Raw genomic sequence first — 14,400 nt, forward strand, 5'->3', positions numbered from 1 at the left:
GCAGCACGCAGGCAAAACACAGCCGGAAGAAAAAACGGAAGCGGATCGATCTGCAGTGCAATTGCCCATCCATGCCTGTAAGATGGTGCGCATGCGTTGATTGATATATCATCATCTCATTCTCTGAACATCAAATACAACGGTATGGAGCAGCCTGCAGGTTGCAGGCACATTACATTGCGAGGAACTGGAACCAGCTGATGATGATGGTGATGATGATGATGACTCACAACAGAAGAGATTCGCAACACGCACTCCCACCGAGTCACAATACCAATACGTATTTCTTCATCTCTTGCTGCTCGTTCCAGCCTAGCACGGCGAGGCCGTTTCCCACTCTGGTTTAGGGATGGTTGCAGTATTCAATGGTAGTCAGCTGCCTAATTGGCCGATGGTGGTTGTTGGCAGAGCCGAAAGAGTGGAGATGACTGACTGGCTGGCTGGCTGGCTGGCTGGCTGATTTGGATTTGGATTTGGATTTGGAAGCAGGCACGTAGCAAGCCCGCGACATACGATTTTACCTGATATGGACATTTTCAATGTTGGATATACTAACCTGTAGTATAGTTGTTACTACTGCCACTCGTACAAGCAGGTAATACTGTAGTAGGCGAGATGGATGGGTTGCAGCGATTAGCCAATAGTCGGTCGGCCAAACTTGTTTCCCCCGAGACAGATGGGATAGAAAAGGAATGAAAAGAGGGAACAAGAGGAGTCTCGGAGTCGCTATCATCAATGTCAACTCATTATTGATCGGCCGGCCTCGTCTTGTTGCACCGAGATATCTCCATCTACAAGTATGAATGCAAAGCTGGTGGCGTTCAACGAGAATCAAAAAGTCACCTACCTGCCTTATCTACTGCATGGTTGAATCGTTCGTGTATACTCCGTATTGCACACCTCCTTCGACGCTGCTGGATGTGATCGGGGCCTCTCGGTACCTGCGTGCCGTTTGCCCTGGGATTAGGGCCACTTGCTGACTGGGCCACTAGGCCGGGGCTCCAGCGAGGAGATAGATAGATTCGCTTCTGGAGTCTGAAGATGGTGTGCAAATGTCTTGGTTGGGGGGCGCAGAGAAGTCCAAAAAAGATCGGCCAGGAACGTCGATCGGAAGGAGGGGGCCCTACTTTAGCCCGATGGGGCAGGAATGGATCAAGCAATCGTTCGCGCTCTTGGCTCTCAATCACAGTACCTACCGTACCGACCAGACTACCGACGATTCTAATTTGATAGCAGGCAGCTAGCAGCATAGCATGAATGAGGATGTGGGAGCTGCGCAGGCTCATGTTCGATAATCGAAACACCTGGTGACATCCAGGACCATCCAGGACCACCCGAGGCCGCGATGCATCTCCTCCATTTGTTCCCTTCTCGGGTTATTGTTGGCTCTGAAACAAAGTCGAGCGTGCCGGGGGGGCACATGCGGCATAAGGCATATCTCATCACACCTATTTGAATAAAAAACGGGCGCGGCCCTCCTCCTCGATAATCCAATCCAATTATGCATGCTGCAGGGATGACGCACTCGTTAAGACGGCACGCGAGTGGCAGTGGAAGCTGATCTCCCTCAGGTCCCTAGGGTCCCGAGACACAAGCAGCAGCGCATCATCACGGGAAAAAGCGGTTAATAATACTTTTTCGTTTCTTATCTGCTCGCGCTCGTCATCGTAAAGGAGAATGAATGGGTCAACATCTACGTGTGTACATCGGTAGTCGCCAATAGCACAGTACGGTACATCGTATGCGCATGGATCCTTTCGTATCTCCTTTCGTCATGCCATCCAGAGATGACCCAGAAGGTCTGATGATTGATCCGATATGGGGGTCTTGGGCCGGCGCTAGAGCTTGTTTGAGAATACCACCTCGACTGTGAAAGGCACGCTGGGCTAGCTGGGCAAGCATATCTGCAAGGGTCGTGGGGTTCAGGTGCTGCTCGGGGGCACGCCGCCAGCAAAAGCGCCCGCGCCATGTAACCCTAACTGCTTGCTGCATGTATGCAACAATGCTGGAGATAATTAACGGGCTGCTTTCTGTAAGTGCTCGCAGAAGTGCCGTGCCGTGCTCACAGGCACTGGTTGCATACAGCGACATGGAAGTCTTCTCTCGTATTTTCGGTCTCGAGGAACCTTCTCGGTTCGGCCTGACTGATGGATAGCACCGAAGGGAAAGTTACGTATGTACCTAGGGCTTGCAAGGGCCGATCGAATTGCGTTTCTCGCCATTTGACGTCCTGTTCCAACATCCATTCCATCTCACATGGCACGAATGGAGATGCAATGGCCTTTCCTTAGGTACCAGCTCGTTGGATTGGGGTTGGCCGCATGCATGCATGCATGCATACCTTATGCATGTCAGCTATGTTTCGAAAACCAAGCGAGCGCTTCGAGATGCGGCGTCCTGGGCGCCATTGGTCCAAAGTCCCACGGCAGGAGCCTCCGGGCTCCCAGAGTCGAAGCCAGGGACACCCCGGCCAAACGAAACAAGAAGCGAATTCCCTTTGCCGAGAATGATCCATTCCACGGACGACCTACTGTGGTATTGTCGGTAAAGAAGAAAGAGACGTGTCGGTAAGTTGACGGGCGGCTGCAAGGATCCGGCGCACCTTGCGAAGTTGCAACATGAAACAAACCTTGAATGGTTATTTTGGCAGGGGCGCCGCGTAAATGAATTAATAGGCAAAATAGCCGGACTCTGTGCCTGGTGCCTGACAGAGCGTCGAGAGCCTAATAAGGAGGGGAGGCTGAGTTGAGTTGAGTGTGAGTATGAGAGTGTGTGTGCTGCTCAGCATGCCTTCAAGCGTCGTCCCAACGTCCCACCCCCATTCTCCCGCCCGCGCTCACGCACGGCTGCACCCTTGAGTTCGAATTCCCGCTGCAGATCCGCTCCAGGCTGAGCGAGCGAACGAGGCAGGCCGTGTGGGATTTGCCAATCTCTCGCATGTCCAACATGTCGGCAAAAGTGCAGTGCGCTACACCAGCATGCCATGCCAGTGCCAGCCGACGCGGATCCAGGAACGGCCGTGGATGGAACCGAGATTTCGTGAGACCACAGCGACGTCAGCCTTGGGGCCCCAAAGAGCCCTACACACTCCCGCTAGGGTACGTACGATTTGGATCCCGCGCAGAGCTGGGAGTGTCTTATCACCAACCCTGACTAGCTCAGCCTTGGTGAGATTGAATTGCAGAGATACCGCAGACACATCTATCAGTTTGTATTGCGGCTGCGGTTCTTGGCTTACACCAATTCCCCATTGTGCCATATTGATCAAACCACCAAACATACATCTGATGTTGATGCTTGCGTGAACTAATACCTAGGTAATCAGACGGGTAAGATGGTCTGGCTGGATCTGACCGCGAGTCTAGACCATGCCAACACTCTCCCAGTACCTAGTCAGGACACGCCAAACGGAGGGACGGTCACGGCGGCATGCCATGATTCGGTATCTTCGGTCGGCCTTTCGACGAAAAGCCACTAGGCTTCCGCGGTGTCCTGGCCGCTCGCGCAGTGCTGTCGTATTCACTCACGATGGCTTGCTGCTCAAGCCTCTCCTGCCCAGGATGAGAGGCCAGCCGCCACGTCACTGTCGTCGTAACTTCCAGATAGAGACTGGCCCATCTTTTGCGGCTGACTCCCTAGCACCCACTGACGCATCCCCAGGAAATGATTCATTCCGTATGGAGCTTCCTGCTCCCCTGCTGCTTGTCGAAGACGATCCGGCTCCTTTCGTTGCCATGTGCATATCGTCTACATAAGATGTGAGCCGTTGATGGTTCCGACGCGGGGTACATGGGACGATCTTGCTTTTTTGAATGAATCATTCAATGCGGCATAGCCGTCCCTCCCCGGGCAAGACAGTATTAGACAGACAGACACGCCTTGCCACATGCGGCCTATCTTCCCTTCTTCGGGCGACATGTGCAGCATGTGTGGCTACAATGGTCAACAAGCCCGTACAGCGCCATGCACATTCTGTCTTTGGGCGCCTCCCAAGCCTGGTCGCATCCAGTGCGCATCGCCGCATTTCCTCCCCCTTTTCCCAGCGGTTCTTATCAAGCCACCGGCAAGCCTAGCGACCGAAGCTACCAATAGACTAGGCATTCGCACATGGCTCCCCGGCGAGGACCGATAACGAAACGGACTCTTTTGCTCGCATACGAGCCAATGATAACACGAGTGCAAATATAAGCCAGCGCCGATGTCCCAGGGTGCTACAGTACAGTTTCTCGGATGAGAAGCAAGTTCGCCCGGGGAAGTGTTTGCTAGGTTGGACACACTTATGAGACTTGTTAGAGACTGTTTTCGTCAGACGTAGTTTTGGCAGATTTTGACATGTGTAGTGCGACTTGGCCACAACATAACATGACATAACATGAATGAAAAGCCAAGCGACCAAGGAAATGAAATGGCTTGTATGTATCCAGCGCGCAATGTTGGATGAACTTCTCTCTCTTCTCCTTGTGGTTTTCTGTCATTTTCCGTCTCGCTCGTCACTCTCCTCGCTTTTGATTTCCATGGCGATACTAGTAAATACACAACATGGTAAAATCTACCGGCATCGAGAAATTGAATCGTCCGTCTCGGTCTAGCCCGAAATGTGTTTCTTTTAGTTTCGTTCCTTGCCGCTGTGCCTGTTACTCGCTTCCCCTGGTACCTGACTAACCTGCTAAAGTTTGTGGGGGGAGAGAGGGGACGGACAGGGGGCGGCAGGTGACCAAGTCGTCACTTGCTACTTGTACATACAGCGATACTTGTTGCCGTACCTAAGCTGTGTGTGCTCGGACACTTTCTTTTTTTTTCCCCAGCTTCATCTCGGCAAAGTCGGCGATCCGCAGTCTGGAGCAGCTGGATGTTTGTTACCCGCGTTTGCGCCCGCCTCAGCCCTCTTTCTCTTCATGTCTCTCGCATCCCACGGGTCAGTCACGATTAAGATTACAATGGCGTGTCCAGCTGACCACTGGGCATCGCAACCGGGCATCCGACACTTTCGGGCCCGCCTCCGCCTGCCCGCCTTGGGAAATCTGAACTGAGTGACACTGACACAACCGCGCCCAAGAAAGAAAGAAGGCAAAGACCCATGAGCCCAACGCCCGACCCAAGGATCCGGTCGTGCAGTTTCTCACCCACACCCCCCCAGCGGATGGACGTTCACGGTCCTGCCGATTGCGGTATGCGTGCGCGTGTGTAGCCTCTTAAAATTTCCCTTCCCCAGTGATGTCAGCCTGTTGGTTGGATTGCTGCTACATAACGCGGCACGGCTGCAGGCCGTTTTCTGTAACCCTGCAGCCGATCGTGGGGAACACGAGTCAATGTCCCTAGACGTACCGCAGCCGTCTGAATCGCATGACGACGCATCGCAATCCTAAGGCCGCCTTGATTTTCGGGTCTCCGTCACATATCGCAATCTACGGCCGGGGGCGCAGCGCGCAAGCTGGGCAGGATCAAGGCAATTATGTGGAGAGAGGGTTCCGTTCCAATATGGCAAGTAGGCAGACGATCGACTGGCCTTTCTTACGGCCGGTGGTTGGAGCTACGGGGTTTGTTGACCGACATATCATACTTATCTCTGTCTCGAGCGTGCGTTCACTGTCTTGTTTGAGGGTCGAACATCGGTTCGAGCAAGTGTCTGACTTATTTATATCACAGTCACATCCGGTTTCTTTCTTTTGGCGAGTTACGAGTCATCCGATTGGCAAAAACAGAAAAAAAAAAAGAAAAAAAAAAAAAAACTAAGGTACGAGTTGTCTCTCATCCGGCCCCCGCCGCTGTGGGGAGGCGGTTGTCCCGGCTGCGACACGCCCCGGCGGTCAGGTCTCCTTGGGCCCCTTTTCGTTCCATTTTCCCTTCATGCCGTCCACCGCTCACGGAGGAGCGGCACCACCCTCCTCATGGCCTCGTCTTTCTCCAGATGCAGTCCGCTATCGATTCTCTCGCTCAGAGCCTCGATCTCTACCCGCAAGTGCTCTGCGTCCCGCTTCATCTTCTCCCACTCCTGCGCTTCGGAGATAGGTAGGTGGGTAGGTTTACTCTGCCGCGATGTCGGGTTGGCGTCGAGCTTACGCTGGCGGCCCTCTAACCGCGCAATGTAAAACTTACGCACACGCCTCCGGGCCTCAATGATGACTTGGCCGGACGTCATGCCCTTGACGAACGCTTCGGTCCAGACGCACTTGCGCTGGGAATCCCCAAGTGGCAGCCCTGTAGGCGTGGAGCAGTGTATGTTGAGACCTCGGTCGATGTTCTGGACATCTTTGTTCTCCTTCTCTTCTCTCTCTTGACGGTCCCAAAAGCGCACCGCAGCAAGGGAGTTGGATAAAGGAGATAGCCGAATCCAAGTGGGACTTTCCTCGTCGGCACACCCGGGGTCGATCTCCATGGCCAAGGTTATGCTGTCCTTCTTCTCCTTCTCTGTGCCGACACCCGCACCCGAAGGCACGCGCAGCCGGGGGAGACGTGGGCGGGATGTTTTGGCGGGGCTGCTGTTGGTGCTCGGCTGGCTGGGCTTTTGCTCATGGCGGCTGTGTACGGGAGCCAGAGACCTGGCTGCTGGCTCCCATTCCTCCTTGCTAGAGCCGCATCCCATTGTCATTCTTGCTTTCTCCAAGCTCTGATGTTTCTTGACAAGTTAGGTAGGTTTCGGATTTTGGCAGGTCACACTCCTTCAGGTAATCGAGACCGGCTCGAGCTTTGTTCGCAACGTATACTTAGCGAGCGGTGCGATGAAGGAGAGATTGGCTGCTGAAGGAGAAGCGACTGGTGTGCAATGCACGATGGCTTGATGAAGCAATGGGACTTTTGCGGGAATGTTCTTGAAAACAGGGCAGATAAGGTGTGGCGTCAAGCCTGGTATATATAGATAACTACATGTCAACTAGTGAATATACTAATTCTATCATCGTCAGTTAGTCAGTTGTTCACAAAGCTGATTGTTGTGCGTCACCTGCCGAATGTCAGCATCCCCTTTGTATTCACAATACCATTCGCCGCGGAAACAAAGGATAGACTAGTAGTTCCTTGTCGCCTGTTTGTCACCGAAAAAGGTCAGTATGTTTCGCCCAGGACATTGTCAGCGTCATTGTTGTCTGCATCTTGTGCCTCTTCGCCACGAACATCTTCTTCATCGTCGTAGTCGTCGTCCTCTTCTTGTTCTTGCTGGCCATCCTCCGACTGGTACTCCTCCAGATAATCATCCCACATTACCTGATCCTCGAAATCGCTATCTTCTATCAACTGCAAGTATTCGTCGTCGTCCTCATCGCACAGGTCCATTTCACTCCCGTCGCTTTCCTCCTCCCTGTCCGCAATGTACAGATCGTCAAAGAGCCCGCGCAGCGAAGCAACCGTGGACCTCGGGGTCCAGCCCCAGGTCCCGGAAGACCTCGCCGATCACCCAGTCGTCGTCGTCGAGCCGCAGGTAGTCCTCGATCTCGTCCTCGTCGTAGCAGGACAGCAGCTTCTTGAGCGCCAGCTCGCGCCGGAAGCCCAAGTAGGCCTCGTTCTTGCGCAGCTCGCTCTCGTCGTACCAGGCCGGCTGGTTTTGCATAACGAGCTTGGGGAGCTGCTGGGGCGTCATGGCGCGCGTGGGGGGTGGGTTGCTGCTGGTGCTGGCTGACATCTTGCCCAACTGTGTTTTCGGAGGGGTAGTTAGTTGATGTGGATAGGGGCAAGAAGATCGTGGTTGTCAGCTAGGGAGAGGATTGTTGGTGCGTGAGGATAGGAGGTCTACTGTTCTGCTTCAGATGGTATTGGGTGGTACGAAAATCAGGGGTTTTTCATTTGCACGGGCCCCCTTGTTCGCTTCAAAGACTTATTCACTACAGTCGGCTTTCTGAGGCAGTGTCACTTCCTCAAAGAAGCCACTGGAGAAGAAGTCTATCATAAGAAAGCGCTACAATGGTCATTTTCTGATCAATCATATTGTTCTTTCTTCGCCTTGTTTTACATTGAACCATCATTCAACTGGGTGAAAGGAGGATACCCCTGAACAGGCGGAGAAGCCACCCATAATCTCAGTTCTGTATGACACAGTGCTGTAATGTATTCAAACTGGGATACATTTGTGGTCAAGAATGGATATACATCCCAATCCACTTCATGCATGTCGTTAACCAGTCGTAGCCCATTGCAGTCGATACATGTATTGGTGTATGAGGCAACTTTGGAAACACGGCATGTTGTTAGTACTGGGAGGCTAGTTGTTACTAGTCCCATCGCATAATCCTTCCGGAAAGTCGACGAGGCAAGCTTATGTCTCCGAGTGTGGGTTCTCAAAAGTGTCCGGCAACGGCACTAGCGTCCTCGGAGACTATATCAAACAGAAGAGTATTACTACGCTGCAAGTCGAGTATGTTTGCGTTACTGTTATAAAGTAAGACAATCATCATCATGTAATTACTGAAAACCAGACTCAATATCCCCATCCCCTATTCTACTCCCACTCAGCTTCGCATCATAACTTTGCAGCCAGACAAAGCAATTTCTCGTTTTCGCATAAACAATACGATCTCCTTTCCAAGTCAAGTATGGCCTCTGGACTTCAACATACACTCTGGCTATGGCTCGAGGGCTTCTTCCCCCGCAGAGTCTGGTACTACCTCCTCACCAAAGGTCTAGCCGCCTCCCCAGCCGACCTCCTCGAAGGCAAGACCGTCGACCCCAGCCTGCGCATCAACCGCATGCACATGGACATGGCCGCCGGCGGCTGGAAGTTCGCCGACCCCAGCAACCCGGCGCCCCAGGGCGCCTCCACCCCGTGCCTCGGGATCCACGACCCGGCCACCGGCGAGACCCGCTACATCTACGAGAGCGCTTCCATCCTGGTGTATCTCGAGACCGTGTACGGCAACCGCGAAGGAGGCGGCCCTTCGGCCATGCCCAAGAATCCAGTGGATGTCGCAAAAATGCACGACATCATCGGCGTCATGAACCTCGCCATGCTCGACTCCGGGTACTACACCTGCCATGCCGTGCCCGTGCTCTCGGTCTGGTCCGGCGTGGCGAACGAGGACCGCAGCCGGGCCGCGGCGCTGAACGCGCGGGCGGGCATGGCCAAGAACCTGGCCAAAGTGCAGGCGTGGGCGGCCCCGTCCCTAAAGACTACGGGGTGGCTCACGCCCGGGACAGAGGGGCCGGGAGTTGCTGATTTCAGTCTCGCGGCGGCGCGCAGGTATTTGGAGCTGACTTTCGAGTGGGATATATTCGAGGGTGACGGTGAAAAGGAGGAGCTGGAGGAGCTTGCGGTATGGTACGAGCGGTTCAAGGGGCTGGAGTGGTGGGACGCGGCGGAAGAGCATGTTGTCGTTCATCCGCCGCGGCTGAGGCTCGGAAAGGAGTGCCGCGAGTTCTAATAGGTGGCAATGCGTGGCTTATCCTGTCTATCCTCTCATGAATGCCTTACCGGAAATATAACTCCAGAGATTAAGTGAGTGACAAAGTTGGGACGTGGAATCTGTGTTGGTGATACCCACATTGATGAAGGAGGACGGGAAACAGATCCCATGTCTTGACAGATACTTATAGTAACATTAGATACCGATATATGGTTCTTGCAAGATCGATTGATCCGCCAGACGAGATACCAGCCTCCGATTCATACGGGTGGGTATCAGGCGCGCTTCTGCTTCATATCTCGACATGCCATTTCGGATGGTCCACACCAGTAGAGGATGTCAATTTGAATGCTTCCCAGTTTAGAAAAAACCAGGCCAGAATATCTGTTCGAAGGCATTCGATGGAGCTTATTTGAGATACACAATCATGAACTGTTCGAGGCGGCGGCTTGCATATGTTCGCGGATTCAGGTGTGGGGGTGGTTTGGCAGGTGGCACGCACAGCCAGCTACCAAGCCAACATGAAATGGACAAGCCCTACGTGCAATTGTGCGTGTACATATCTTATTTACAGGTAACTAGTTACACTTGATCGACGGGTATCGAGAATTGATGAGCTGTTCGGGTAGCTGTATCTTCGTTGAGAGACTGGGCGTTGGGTGACTGGGATGCCTGAATGGTGTGCATATATGCCAAATATGTATTGGTATGTACAGATGGGCTTTGCGAGGCAACACCCACATAGACTGCCAAAGAAACGAACAGCAAAGCTCCATCTCAACCACCTAGCTCAGTACATGGGCAAACTGCCTACCTGCATTCCTCCAAGTATACCGCCTTGACCAGTGCAGACTGCTCCTCACTCTCTTCTTCTTCTTGTCCCAGCTCTAGACCAAGATCAGGATGAAAAAGGCATGTAGCTGATCCAAGATCAGACCGAGGATGCCACCAAGCTTCGCCCACAGTAATCAGATATCATTCTGTGTATTCATATTTGCTGCTGATTGTTCGTAGGTAGTGATCTAGCGCTCATGAAAACTGCCGACGTAAATCCTTCGTTCCTAATGAAGCGTCCGGCGAGGTTCTTGCCCAGTGCATTTGGCATTTGCGCATGTTGGGAGGTATGTGGGTGTAGGCGTGGGTGCGCAGTATGACAGGAACATACATACTTCCAACATGAGATGGAAGCAGCCTGTCGCAACTCAATGGAAGCTCCGTCATGCAGCTTCCGCGAGCCTCCAGGGAAACAGCACATGCAGTTGCTACTCGACTCGAACCTTCGTTTTTGGCCACTTGTAGTCTGGCGAGCGTTCCTCGTTGAGGGTTATGGGGATCCAAATCATAAGGAAGGTGCCGACCATCATCGCCAGCAGTAATGCGTGCAGGCCCCAGGAGACGGGCGGCTTGTTATCGTACCTGCACATGAGGATCAAGGCCACGGCCAAGACCGACATGTATGTGAGTCCAAAGGCCAAGAGAAAGAAGTACGTGGCTTCCCTCACTCGAAGCTGAGGCGGGCCGGGAAAGAACAAGCCGTACTTGTGAGGGATGTGCAGGACGTCCTTTTGGATGTGCAGGACCCACTCGACATTGATCGCGGATGGTGGTGTTGGCCTTGGTAGATGTATATTCAGGATAGGAATGAAGGAATGAAAAGGAAAATGGCCATTGACAGAAGTCCACTATTGCAGATAGGCCTTCTTTTAAGCTTCAACCATACCAAAGGAACAAGCAACGATCAACATTTGAACATGCCCAACTTCAATTCACACCCAACCACAAATCGCCACCATTTGAACATGTAGACTGGGAGCTGTTGGCACACAGGTTTGAAACCATCTACAGAAATAATGCGGCGTTCCAATAGGTTGAATGATTGATGCGAATTGTTGTGCCGCTCTCTGTGGGTGGCAGAGTTCAGTATTGATTGATAGGGGGGTGAACCGGCAAATAGGGGGGAGCTCTGCGCATATCTGTCTGCAATAACCGTGGCTGGGCCTCGGCCTGGGCTTGCAACTTGCTCACCTTAGGTGTGGCAGTTAGCTAGGTCTTGGGCCACCCAGGTTGCCATTGCCATTGCCAGGCTTAAGTAGGCTGCCAGGGGGTTTTGGTCGCTGCAGAACCCCGCCAACCCGCTAAAATCCACCAAGGCTCAACTTAGCGACAACAAAAACATGTGCACCAGTAATCAATGGCGACATCACCATCTTTAGCTTCAAATACCCAGGATCGCGCCTATCTCTCGTCCTTCCACTCGCGCCACCCCGTTACAGATGCGGCCATCAATAATGGGATCACCTTTCCAGATTGCAAACGAAGCGCTCCAAATAGCAGCCCGGCAGCCTGTGTGAGATGCGCCTAGTGCACACATAACATAACCACCATGGCTGTTCTCAGCAAGCCCCTACCGGCGCTGTACGTCGTCTACATTCTACGCTCGACCGTTCGCCACGCATCTTTCTACATAGGCTCGACTCCTCACCCACCCAGGCGACTCAATCAACACAATGGAGTCGCGAAGGGCGGCGCGGTCCGGACCTCGCGGAACTCGTTGCGGCCGTGGGAGATGGTGGCCGTTGTCTCGGGCTTCCCTGGCAAGATAGCTGCGCTGAAGTTCGAGTAAGCCCCCCCCACCCGTGATTGCGACCAATGCCAGTATCTGTATGGACCGCGTGTAACTAACAAGACGGCAGATGGGCTTTAGCCAATCCTCATTTGTCCTTGCACATCCCCTCGTCCGCCCGCATTACCGTCGCGACCCAGAAGAAGCGCAATGGTCACCCGAAACGGCCGCCCTACAGTCTGACCTCGGTCATATCGAATCTCCACCTCCTGCTACGAGTCCCCAGCTTCCTACGCTGGCCGCTCAAGCTCCACTTCTTCAACCGCGATGTTCACAAAGCTTGGCTCAAGTGTTGCAGTACCGCCAACGAACCGTTGCGCGAGTCGATGCCGATCGTGACTGATTTCGAGCCCAACGCGGAGAGTCGGGTCGTAGAAAACCTCGGATCCGCCGCCGAAGGAGAAGAAGCTGCTACATCTCCCCCACCGGCCTGGGGCATCCATGCTCTGCCCCTGGATTATGCGCCCTTGAGAGAGATTGTCACAAAGACGGAATCCATATTCTCTTTCGAGAGAGAGGGAGGCTGCGTGGTCTGCGGCGAACATCTGCCTACTGGGGAGGGCGTATATGCGGCCTGTACCAACACGGGCTGTGAGGGCGTGGGGCATGTTTCTTGCTGGAGCCAGCATCTTCTTGGTCCAGGCGCGACGGACGAGGTCTTGCCCATCAGCGGCCACTGCCCAAAGTGCAATGGTCCTCTCACATGGGGCGAGATGATGACGGAGATGACGTTGCGCATGCATGGCAGGAAGGAAGTTGAAAAGCTGCTCAAGAAGCCACGGAAGAAGCGAGCCCCCGCCAAGGCGGCAGCGAATTGAACGACGACAAGCTTCGCTGAGTGGCACTGGCAGGGAACGAATCACATGGGTGTGGCGTAGAACGGCGAGTCTGCAGTCGCCCCGACGACCCAAATCGGATTTATCTACTCTACCTTGGGTATTTGGCTACAGCAACAGTTGGAAACACGCGTCCTTACCAGCCCACATCTTGATTACCTCTACCCCCGCTAACATACCTTGCAGACATCGACGAGATCAGGCCTGACGAGTTTGCGTGAGCTTGAAACTAGTCTCAAGTTCGTATTGGAGGGAGGTAATAGAAGTGAAAAAAGGCATATTCTATAGATACTAAACTCGAAGATACGGAATGTTTAAACGGTAATAATGCCAAAGCATTGATTTCAAATGCTCTACCCCCTCTTACGTTTCGTCAGCACGCTTCCGTACATACAGCTGAACCTCTCAACATCTTGCTTTTATGAGTGGGCTTCCATGGTAACGAGAGTGCAGCCGCCGGGGTAGAAATCGCTGCCATCGCCCCTTGAAAGGACCATGGCGGTACCGCACTGCAAGATGTTGGACCTCGCGCCAATCATGTCGCGGAGGGTGAGCGCGTTAGTGTCGGGACTGACGCACCCCTGGACGCGGGCGATGGCGCCTATGAAGGTGAGGAATTGTGCGCTGTTGAGCTTCATCATTGCGACCGGGACGGTGTCAGCCGGCCCCTGGGCCAAGGCCCCGTCGACGTAGGCGACCTGGACCTCGGAGGCGCCCGCGGTGGGGTTGAACTGCTGCAGCTGGCCATGGGCGTCGAGCACCCACTGCTGCGACTGATACTCGGGCCCGGACTGGATGGTGGAGAACTGGGCCCACGAGACCGAGGACGAGTCCGAAGAGGTGTCCACCGTGTACATGTACTTGGGGCCCTCGCTCTGCGTGCTGAGGGAGTAGGACTGGCCGCGGAACCAGGGCCCGACCGGTCGGCAGTTCTGCGGGACCACGACCGCCGAGGGCGTGGCGGTCGCGTGCGCCACGGTCGTCGACGTCGCCGTGCTGACCTCGGTGATGGTGGAGGGCGCGGTCTGGAGGTCGGTGGAGGTGGCGGGCACTTGGTCTGCGTCGCGGCGGTGACGGTGGCGTCGGTGGTGAAGAGGAGGGTCTCGGTCGCGGCCGTCTCGGTGACGATCTCGGTGAACAGGGCCGTGTCGACGCCGGTCTGGGTGGCGGTCTCGGTGACGGTGACGGCGCTGTATCATAGAACGAGGTACGTGTGAGCACTCCCCAAGGTCCGTACATGCTTGGCTAGGGCTGGGTTGTTCTTGCTTACCTGGAGGGCGCCACCGTCACCGTGACCACAAGGTTTGTGGAGCAGTCAGCGACTCCATTGTTGAGGGGCGAGCCGATAGCTATGCGAGAGCGGTTTTGTATCAGCACATATGATTTCTTCCCATGTTTCTACGTCGTCCTCGCGCGCTCTCTCATTCTTTCACACACACACACACACACACACACATATCTTATCGAGCTGGGCTTATCTCACCTTGCAAACATTGGTTGGTGCGACAGCAGCCTTTCGGAGCAGAGGTGGCGGCGGCGGTCTGCAGCAAGCAGGCCGAAGCCGCAGTAACGATCGTGGAGCTCTTCATGGCTTATTTAACGAGAGTGGGGA

The 14,400-nt window shown here is 54.1% G+C and overlaps 7 protein-coding genes across 7 annotated transcripts; 3 read left to right on the forward strand and 4 right to left on the reverse strand.

Annotated features, from left to right (window-relative positions):
* Window positions 1–5,845: 5,845 nt before the first annotated feature.
* PG986_000177 (uncharacterized protein) lies at window positions 5,846–6,583 on the reverse strand (the record flags this gene model as incomplete). The annotated part of the gene is made up of 1 exon (XM_066836399.1): window positions 5,846–6,583. One exon carries the CDS (start codon window positions 6,581–6,583, stop codon window positions 5,846–5,848), a length of 738 nt encoding a protein of 245 aa, XP_066705292.1.
* Window positions 6,584–7,041: 458 nt separating this feature from the next.
* PG986_000178 (uncharacterized protein) lies at window positions 7,042–7,269 on the reverse strand (the record flags this gene model as incomplete). Its single annotated transcript, XM_066836400.1, has 1 exon — window positions 7,042–7,269. One exon carries the CDS (start codon window positions 7,267–7,269, stop codon window positions 7,042–7,044), a length of 228 nt encoding a protein of 75 aa, XP_066705293.1.
* Window positions 7,270–7,303: 34 nt separating this feature from the next.
* PG986_000179 (uncharacterized protein) lies at window positions 7,304–7,612 on the forward strand (the record flags this gene model as incomplete). The annotated part of the gene is made up of 1 exon (XM_066836401.1): window positions 7,304–7,612. The coding sequence occupies one exon, from the start codon at window positions 7,304–7,306 to the stop codon at window positions 7,610–7,612; it is 309 nt and encodes a 102-aa protein (XP_066705294.1).
* Window positions 7,613–8,522: 910 nt separating this feature from the next.
* Window positions 8,523–9,347, forward strand: PG986_000180 (uncharacterized protein; the record flags this gene model as incomplete). The annotated part of the gene is made up of 1 exon (XM_066836402.1): window positions 8,523–9,347. One exon carries the CDS (start codon window positions 8,523–8,525, stop codon window positions 9,345–9,347), a length of 825 nt encoding a protein of 274 aa, XP_066705295.1.
* Window positions 9,348–10,591: 1,244 nt separating this feature from the next.
* On the reverse strand, window positions 10,592–10,783 carry PG986_000181 (uncharacterized protein; the record flags this gene model as incomplete). The annotated part of the gene is made up of 1 exon (XM_066836403.1): window positions 10,592–10,783. One exon carries the CDS (start codon window positions 10,781–10,783, stop codon window positions 10,592–10,594), a length of 192 nt encoding a protein of 63 aa, XP_066705296.1.
* Window positions 10,784–11,712: 929 nt separating this feature from the next.
* PG986_000182 (uncharacterized protein) lies at window positions 11,713–12,770 on the forward strand (the record flags this gene model as incomplete). Its single annotated transcript, XM_066836404.1, has 2 exons — window positions 11,713–11,948; window positions 12,023–12,770. 2 exons carry the CDS (start codon window positions 11,713–11,715, stop codon window positions 12,768–12,770), a joined length of 984 nt encoding a protein of 327 aa, XP_066705297.1.
* A 437-nt stretch (window positions 12,771–13,207) lies between these two features.
* PG986_000183 (uncharacterized protein) lies at window positions 13,208–14,377 on the reverse strand (the record flags this gene model as incomplete). The annotated part of the gene is made up of 4 exons (XM_066836405.1): window positions 13,208–13,813; window positions 13,864–13,978; window positions 14,059–14,137; window positions 14,272–14,377. 4 exons carry the CDS (start codon window positions 14,375–14,377, stop codon window positions 13,208–13,210), a joined length of 906 nt encoding a protein of 301 aa, XP_066705298.1.
* Between the last annotated feature and the right edge of the window lie 23 nt (window positions 14,378–14,400).

The sequence above is a fragment of the Apiospora aurea genome (assembly GCF_038362705.1).
Source record: "Apiospora aurea strain CBS 24483 chromosome Unknown utg000001l_segment0_segment0, whole genome shotgun sequence".
NCBI classification, from domain to species: Eukaryota; Fungi; Ascomycota; class Sordariomycetes; order Amphisphaeriales; family Apiosporaceae; genus Apiospora; species Apiospora aurea.